This window comes from Salmo trutta, chromosome 12, assembly GCF_901001165.1.
Source record: "Salmo trutta chromosome 12, fSalTru1.1, whole genome shotgun sequence".
NCBI lineage: Eukaryota > Metazoa > Chordata > Actinopteri > Salmoniformes > Salmonidae > Salmo > Salmo trutta.
The window spans coordinates 23226788-23236148 of NC_042968.1; the positions used below are offsets into that span (position 1 = coordinate 23226788).

A 9361-nucleotide genomic window follows, 5' to 3' on the forward strand; every position below is an offset into this window, starting at 1 on the left:
TCATATCAAGCCATATATTTTATAAATAACTACTAAATTGGAAGCAAAGAACATAAAACGTACTAAATAGTCTTGCTCCCCCAGTGCAACTCAGTGTCCCTTGTCTACAAGTGCTGTAAAATAGTTACAGTATTAATAGTTATAGTTAGATAATCAAATGAACAGCAAATATCATTGTCACATAATTTAATACAAATTTTTGAATATATCCATCAGGTTTCATTAGTACTTGTATTTATTCTGGTCTCCTATCTTTATACGTATGAGGGAGGTGCTTACCAGGTGGCACCGTCTCTGCTGATAGTCTCTCCTGCAGGGACCACTGAGCCCTTGTCATAGCAGGGACAGTTGGTGGGGGCAACACACTGGCCAGCCTCGTCCATGTAGGTGCCCTCTGCACAGCCACAGCCGTCCACCGGGACAAACTCCACCTGGCAAGATTGGTCTGTCATGCTCAGGGAGCGGCAGGTGCGTCCACAGCTGGTCATGTTGTAGGTATAAACTGTTTGACTTGGACAAGTGGCGAATTTATCTGAGAAAAGTCATTAGATATGAGTAGTATTAGCAAGACCATTTTTGGTTTCCTTATATCTTTGTATTTGTGCAGTTATTTCTTCAGGTTGTTTGTATTTAGTAACTCAACACTACAGTTGTTGTTTCAGTAAATCATTCTATTCTAATACATTTTCAGCAATCATTAAAATGACACATTGATGCCGTGTTGTCTACTCACTGCAGATAGTGTCTCTCCAGCCTCTGAGCTGGATACCCTCGGCAGCACAAGCGTGGACATAAGAGGAGACGGCAGCACACATGCAGTCCTCACTCTTCTCGCAGTTGCAGCTGTCATACATGCAGTTCTGTTGGAAAAAGAGTCAAAGTATGTCAGGACTATAACCTCATCACATAAGAGTTTAATGGTTTTACTTTGTGATTGTATCCTTCTTAACTAACTTACGGTTTTGTAGGTGTCAGGTCTTATTTCAGAATGGCAAGGGGAGAACACTCCTTTAGGATCTGATAACATGGAACACCAGTACTGGGCATATTTCTCTGTGAAAAAGACAATCATCATTTCCACATACGCATATACTATCTTATATGCATTTGTTATAATCATTCAACAAGTGATTCATCTGTAGGCTTAATAAATATGTACCATTTTCAATGCTCAAACTACAGGGGTTTTCAAAGCTAGTCTTGACATCAGGGCAGCTAGACATGGTCTTCCATGTGTTGGCAAAAGCTACAGCTGTGCCCTCCACCAATCCACTGATGACTCTGAACTCATCTGCCTGAACATCATTGTAGTTTCCGCAAAGGCCTGAGGAAAAATAATTGAAGCCATATGATGTCTTATATTTTTATGAATAGTGATACTGAAGAAAAAGGTATGAAACTGGTGGATGAATCTGAAGCATACCACAGGTTGTTCCTTTGTAGGATGAGATGGTAGTTATGTAGATCTGCATAATTGGTGAAAGCTGGATCTGAAGTTGAACTCCAAGAGTTGTCTGGATAACAATGTAGAATGAGGAGGGCTTGAAGACGGTCACTTCAGCTGCAATACATTAAATAAATAGAGGGAAACCATTAATGTTTCATCTAGTGAATATAAATAATATGGAGTTTTACGCTGATCCACACTACAGTTTAATTTGGCATTACAATGGATTATCTCACCTGTATAGAGTGGGAGCTGAGAAAGAATCTGATTTACAAAAACACTTCCACATGACTGGACTCGGATCACCTGTGAATTAGATAAGATGATATATTGTATTAAATTCTCATTTGTTTCCATACATGAGCATTTTATAAGGTTGCAAACAGCCCAGCAATATTTGCCAAATCAGGGCAATTTTAAATAAGGTTATTGTGTGTTAAGACAAAATGTTTGAGGAACATTTATTTGCAAACCAGTATGATTATCTTAAATAAGTGTTTTTGTTTGGAAATTAGTTGACAGGTCCTTGTATCATTTGCTCTGAAACATATTTGGAGAGTTGCCTTACGGTGGATCTGCTGGAGAGGGCAAGGGTAACAGCCCTCATACACGTCTCAGTGTCAGTCAACCCACACTTCATAATGTCTCCCAGCACGGTGAATTCAGTTCCATTGCATTGCTGAAAAAAACAAGTATGAGTTTGAAGACAAAAACATGAAATGAGAGTGACTCACTTAAAGAATGACCCCTTTGGACACATCTACTTCAACATATGGCAGGAAAAGCTATTTTACCTCACCTTTGCACTGAAAAGTTATGAATATTTTCTACTAGTTTATATTGCTTTGCTATACTGCACCATTTGCGCTGACCTTGGTCAGAATGTAAGAGCAGCCCCCATGAAAGGTGTAGGCTTTCCCATCATAGGTGTTGATGTGGGATCCTCCTTCCACAGAGCAGATCCCAGGACAGTCCTTGTCTGTACAGGCCCACTGACCACCAGCACAGGTGCTAAAGGGAACATTTATACAGGCTCATCTGTTTGGAATGATTTGGCATGATTCATGAAAATGAGGCATGGGATATGTCATGTTTAAATCAGGTGATGTACTTGGCATACCATTCTTTACAGTTGCTGGTGTAAGATTCTCCAGATTTGTATAATTGTCCATTGTGGACACAGAGGCATTCGCTCACTGAAATACAGCCACTGTTGTTGACATCATCGAAAACAGTACCTATTTGGTGAGAGATCAGGCAGAATTTTAAGACAATATATATTCAGAAAGATTTTAGTTCCTGACAGAAAATTATTCCTTTTCACTGTTTAAGAGATTGCTATAACTGCATTCAGTAAGGAGTGTTATTCTAATGTTTACTTTACACAGAAAACTGCACTGCCTCCAAGAAGTAACTGAGAAAAACATTCATTATTTACTCCTTCCTTTGTCACCTTATTCAGATACTTTGCACACATTGACATAAAAGGCATAATGGGTAAAAGTTACGTTTTTTCATGATGTGCTTAAGGTTAACTTGTACACCAGAGTTGAACCTATGTGGTACCTAGAGGACAGAAGCAGCCGCCTGTACAGTGGTCTTCACACAACTGTCTGGCCTCTGGGTTGGAGCAGGTGTCAACACAGGGGCTTCCACACTCCTGGTACTCCATGTTGTAGGGGCATGTCTTATCTGACAAAATAAACATTGTGATGAACAGTTTCCTTAAAATAGATTGTGAACATGATTATTAAGTGTTTGGTGGGCATGTTGAAGAGTATCTGCATGCTTACAGCAGAACTGTTTAGTCCTCCATTGCTGGGGCTTCCCCCCTGCGTGAACACACTGACGGGAGTACTCTGAGATGGTGTTGCACAGGCAGAAGGAGTTGGTGCTGTTATCACAGTGGCACAGGTCAGCCAGGCAGGTCTCGACGAAGGCGTCCTTGTCCAAATAATTAGTGCAGCTACTGAAAGCTGCACTGGAGAACAGCTGCTGACAAAATTCCTACAAATAGAGACAAACCACAAAAGGTTACCATATAGAAAACATTTGATGGATCACATGGAATAATTACCATTTCTAACTTCTATTAATATTGTTTTTGTATTCTTCTTCTGTGGTGTGAAATGGAATACCTCATCTCCACAACTCTCCTCAGAAGTTAGCGTAGGCTCCTCACAGACTTCCAGAGGACCATCCAGTTTCCAGAGGTTTCCATAGTCAGAGCTAGAGAGTTTCCCACCTGCAACAACACAGACATTGACAATTAGCCTTTCCACCTACGGTATGTAATGTAGTTAAATTTCAATAGTTTGGTCTGATTTTTTATTTTACCATTGATGATGAACTCGTTGTATGTTTGGACTTCATTGAAGTCACCACACAGTCCGCAGGTCTGGTTTCTGTACTTATCGTTCATTTCAATCTGTAGAATGACCAGACGCAAGGTGTTTAGTAAAACATAAAATCTCATCCTGTTCAGCACCATTCACGTGTTCTAAGTCCTGGCTGTCTTCCACATTTAAAACCTTTCTTTTTGTTAGTCTTTATATTAGGGAGTGACAGAAAATCTAATTCAAATCTACAAGTATTTGCAAACACTTCTTCAAATAAACATTGGAACATTAGCCTGTGTGTGTATAGCCTATACATCTTCACAGATCCTGTTAAATTCATCCTCGTTCTTCAGGTAATTCTGCCTTTCATTGTTAACATTTTAGGAGGGGAGTATACAGTGAGAGAAGGTGCAGCCAAAAATAGGTGTCTCTCACTCACGATCAACTGCTGATCATTGCCAACGATGACAAAGATTTTATGCTTTTAATCTAAAGAAAAATGTAGCATTATTAACTAATCAACCATTGAAGAGGAAAGTTAGAAAAGCAGGTATTTTACCATTAGGGAGTCATCCTTGTTCCAAACAGCAACCAGCCCCAGTTTGGCTACGACCTTCACATTGGATGTAGTCTTCACGATGCTGACTCCAGACAAGCTGAATGGCAGGGTCACCCTTCAGGAGGAAAAATATACTTAAAGGTCATCCTATACATTATGATTGTAATGTTTATTAAACTCCAGAATGTAGCATATAAAATCCTCAAGAGAGGTGCTTGCAGAATGGCGTATAAGTCAAATGACAGGGAAACTCACGTCTGCCCATTGACCACAACAACACCCTTGGATAGCTCCACCACTACACCATCCAGCTTCATGGTGATCTTGCTAATGGTGGGCTGGTTGTCCACCACCTGCCGCCTCATCTGGATGTTGAAAGCCTCATAGCTGCTCTTACACAGTGAGGTCACAACATGGTTGCAGGTGGAGGGGAGCTGGAAAAAGTCCCCGTCGAAGGTCTTGAAGTGGTAGTTACCCCACGTGCTGCAGACCTGGTCATTGTGTGAGGCATTCACTCCTGAGGGACAAGGAATACAAATGTCAGTTCCTTCTTAGATTATTGATGGATACCCAGTCATTTATTTGGTGTGCATTCTGTCAGAGATTTACCTGAAAGTGTGGATATCGTTGTGATCATAGTCGGGATGATTGTTACACTTGTGGTGGGGCTCACTGAAATAAAAGCAATTCATGAGTATTTTACAATATTAAATGAATATTCCGGATGGAATTCAATAATTGCAGATATAGATTGTTGCACTGAGCTTTTAGAAGTGTATTTGATTTGCACAGCAGTATGTCCAGACAAAGAGACATTTGAGGCATGATGTGACCCATTCAATATTTGCAGCGAACCTAAGGCTCCAATCAATTCGTATCGCCGACGTTCAGTGCTATCATGCAATTTAATTTCAAAGGGAATGTTCCTGCGTACGCGGAGTATTCTGTGCCTGAACTACAGTACTTTGATGTTTTTTGAATCGCATAGGTGTGGTCAAAGCTTTTGGAAAGCTCAGCCCTGCAGGTCATCCGACAAATAAAACAGACCTAAAGATTCCATTATCAAATGTCATCTGCTTTGTAAACTAAACATATTGAACTCCGATGACTGTTCACTTCCCTATTTTACATATTTAGGCATCAGATGTTTCCTGTTAGTATCCTGTCAGTTTCCTGTCCTGTTATTTGAGTAATATCAGACATCAGACTTACTTACCACAACTGTTATTTTAAAGATATACATTTGAGTTTGTATTCTGTTCTTGTTTTCGTTCCCGATCAAACTTTTTTTTTCAAAAGTATTAACTCACACCCAGTGTGGGGAGTGCTTTATGTATTTATAACACTATAAACTATGCTACAACCACTCATGATAACAATCACTAATGATAATGATTTCTATAAGTTTACACATTTTTCACCACATGTAACATTTTCAAATTTAGATGGAAACAATCTCATAAGCAAATGTGTATAAGGAACAGAAATTGGATGAATAATGTAATCATATGATCGTAGTACATGTGTATGCTGCCCTAAAGCAGAAAACAGGAAAACCGTTATTACTGATTGCGTAAAAACTGCTACTGTATACCTACTGTCGAATTCTTCAAAATGCTATGTATAATGCATGTATAATACATGTAATCAATGTTCTGTATGTTAGTACATTTCTGAATAGCTAACACATACATTTTTTTGATAATGAGATTTTGCATAAAATATATAGATATATTATCAAATCTGAAAGTCACCTAATCATATATTGATAGGGTATATTTGTAAACTAAACTTGTGGTTACAGATTTTAAACCTATAGACCTGCTGAATTAACATAGATTATGTCGATGACATTCTTTCATACATACATTCAAGTATCAATAATCATAATAATGTGGTGTGGTCCTGAATACTTACTATTTGTAATTCATATTCAGTGTGATTTATGACATAATATGTAGATTTTACAGATTTGTCAGACTTTTAAAAATGTAGAATAATTGTATTATAATAATAATCATAAAAGTTTCTGATTTAGGCAAATGAATGAATATTCTACCAACCTGTTTGTGTTGATCTGATCAGTAGTGCCAGGCATATCAGCCTCCATATCAGTGTATCCTTGGTTGTCCCCATGGTGATCCTGTGGGTCGTGAACAGGTCCTACACAGGTGATATGAGAGAGGTGCTTAGGATGGATCTGGTCTTTATAACCACCTGTATTTGAGGAGGGACCTTAAAGGTTAGCACAAAGGTGGGGCCACAGGTTAAACATGACTCAATGACTTAAAGACTTCAATGTTCTGTCTTATGAGGTTTTTCAGTACATTAACAGTACATTAAGCATGAGCATTTACATACAGATTTAGACATTTTCATTAAGTATTCTATTATTGGGATTATTTGTGTACCTCTTGTTATTATAAACTCAGGTGGTTCATAACGTCCTTTATTATATTGCTCAAGATAATTTACTTAGTCTTATGTGATTTCCTTTCCTTCCTCATTCAGTATCTATCTCAGGCAGCATCTCCACTCCAGTGGTTTAAGCATTTGGTATTGTATTAGGATCCCCCTTATTCCGAAAGCAGCAGATACTCCTCCTGGGGTCCACAATACAATACATCCTTTTTCTTTATGTAATGTAGATTAATGTATAATTACAGATACATTCATAATAAGTAGTGAGGTTTGATAGAACAAAAAGGTGTATCTCCATGGCCATCCCAAACTCTGGCAATGTATAACAGATTAATAATACATTAATACACTTTATTGGCTCAGTAGCTTGAGCACACATTGTCCAAATGCAAACATTTGTCTCTCTGCTGTTACTCAAAGGAGTGATCATACTAATTGTGTTCATAGTTAGTATTCATAGGCTAGTGTGACTCACCAAGCTGATCCAGGAACTGCATCCTGAATTAAAAAAGATGAGCCATTGTTTTCAAAATAATTTTGACACACTGATGTGCATTTCTTCAATTATGTTAATCATTTCAGCTTTCATATATGACCACTAAGTCTATCAACCTATTCTTTTTGGTTTAAATTCAACAGGAATGACTAGTTGGTATGTAGCACATCACTTTAACAGCATAAGTTCATTTTGCAACAGCATAGGGACTGTACATTTTCCAAATTTATGTTTGAAAATATAACATTAATTATTTTGTCAAACCATCCCTGTTCAATTGGTGGGTGTCATTTTAAGGCGTATGGTTATTGTTAAGTTTAGACACCTTCAAACCCTCACTTTAAGCATACATAAAAAAAATAAAAGTCTCAACATACTGGAAATATGCTCCATTTTCTTTTACTAACTGACCAAAAAGTAGACATTTTACTAAAAACCCATTAAAGATGTTTGCTCTACCTGTTTGCCTGTTAAGGAGATGCAGGGAGTCGGGAAGCAGGTGCAGTTGGTGAGTTTAATAACGAACATGGAGATATACAAAACAAAAGAAGTGTCTGAACAAGAAAACAGAACCAATAATGCCTGATGAGTGAGGCTATAGAGTGCTAAATAAAGGAGTAGTAATCAAGGTAGTGATAAAATCCAGGTGTGGGAGTAGGCATGACAGAATCCCCTGACGCGCGGCTCCAGCCCCAGGGGGATGCCGGTCAGGGGGACGTCCGAGGGCGAGGGGCAGGCCAGTGGGCGAAGGGGGAAATCGTCCACCGGGACCCAACACCGCTCCACTGGACCGTACTCCTCCCAGTCCACCAGGTACTGGAGTCGGCACCCATGACGTTAGGCGGGGCTCCCATCGATGTCTAGGGGAGGTGGAGGACGGCATCAGCCAGCGGACCAGGAACCACCAGCCTGAGGGAGGAAACATGAAAAGGGTGAGAGCCGGTAGTTAGTGGGGAGCTGTAATCTATATGTTACCTTGTTGACCCTCCGGAGAACCTTGAACAGCCTCACAAACTGGGGTCTCAGCTTCATACAGGGCAGGAAGAGTGGGAGGTTCCTGGTGGAGAGCCAGACGCGAACATGGCTGCGGAGGGCGTGCTGGAGCCTCACCTGGGCATCGTTCAAAACCTCCTCAGTGCGCCTGAACCACTCACTCATTCACCGCAGGAGCTTTGATCTGGCCCAGGGTCCATGGAGCCAGGGCTGGCTGGTATCCCAGAACACACTGGAAGGCAGTCAGCCCGTTGGAGGAGTGACGCAATGAATCGTACTCCGCCCAGGAAAGGAATTGGGCCCACTCCCCCTGCCCGTCCTGGCAGTGACTCCTCAGGAACCTCCCCAGCTCCTGGTTCATCCTCTCCACCTGCCCGTTAGACAGAGGCCGGTACCCAGAAGTGAGGCTGACCATGACCCCCAGCTTCTCTATGAAGGCTTTCCATACCTGTGACATGAATTGGGGGCCATGGTCGGAGACGATGTCCTCCGGAATGTCATTGCTGGAAGACCTGCTGGAACAGTCCCGCAGCAAACCGGAGAGCGGCAGGGAGACCAGAAAGAAGGATAAAACTGCAGGATTTAGAGAATCTGTCCACAACCAGCAAAATGGTGGTGAAACCAGCAGAGGGGAGATCAGTGACAAATCAATAGATGAGACCAGGTACGCTGAGGCACAGGAAGGAGATTCCCCACTGGAGCGTGCCAGGGAGTATCAAGACACAAGGCGAGACCCAAATGCAGTCACAGGAGGCAGATGGTTGGAGTCTTACAATGTTTATTAATCCAAAGGGGTAGGCAAGAGAATGGTCGTGGACAGTCAAAAAGGTCAAAACCAGATCAGAGTCCAGGAGGTACAGAGTGGCAGACAGGCTTGTGGTCAAGGTAGGCAGAATGGTCAGGTAGGTGGGTACAAAGTCCAGAAACAGGCAAGGGTCAAAACTGGGAGACTAGAAAAAGGAGAATGCAAAAAGCAGGAGAACGGGAAAAACGCTGGTTGACTTGGAAACATACAAGACAAACTTACACAGTGAGCGGAAACACAGGGTTAAATACACTGGGGAAAATAAGCAACACCTAGATGGGGGGGAAGACAATCACAAGGA

The 9361-nt window shown here is 40.9% G+C and overlaps 1 protein-coding gene across 1 annotated transcript; it reads right to left on the reverse strand.

Annotated features, from left to right (window-relative positions):
• Window positions 1–252: 252 nt before the first annotated feature.
• On the reverse strand, window positions 253–6581 carry LOC115203191 (mucin-5AC-like). The gene is made up of 17 exons (XM_029767634.1): window positions 6409–6581; window positions 4955–5017; window positions 4601–4862; window positions 4346–4460; window positions 3785–3875; window positions 3586–3692; window positions 3241–3454; window positions 3014–3139; window positions 2568–2685; window positions 2320–2458; window positions 2016–2126; window positions 1684–1753; window positions 1424–1561; window positions 1160–1324; window positions 959–1053; window positions 734–860; window positions 253–532 (listed from the first exon to the last, which is right to left on the reverse strand). Exons 1-17 carry the CDS (start codon window positions 6479–6481, stop codon window positions 276–278), a joined length of 2271 nt encoding a protein of 756 aa, XP_029623494.1. The 5' UTR covers window positions 6482–6581; the 3' UTR covers window positions 253–275.
• Between the last annotated feature and the right edge of the window lie 2780 nt (window positions 6582–9361).

Excerpts from the sequence above, each read along its gene's own strand:
- LOC115203191 (XM_029767634.1), bottom strand. The coding sequence starts at position 6,481 with ATGGGGACAACCAAGGATACACTGATATGGAGGCTGATATGCCTGGCA. Across the intron at positions 3,693-3,784 it reads CAACGAGTTCATCATCAATG|GTGGGAAACTCTCTAGCTCT; the intron begins GTAAAATAAAAA and ends GTGTTGTTGCAG. Across the intron at positions 2,686-3,013 it reads CGGCTGCTTCTGTCCTCTAG|GTACTGTTTTCGATGATGTC; the intron begins GTACCACATAGG and ends CTCACCAAATAG.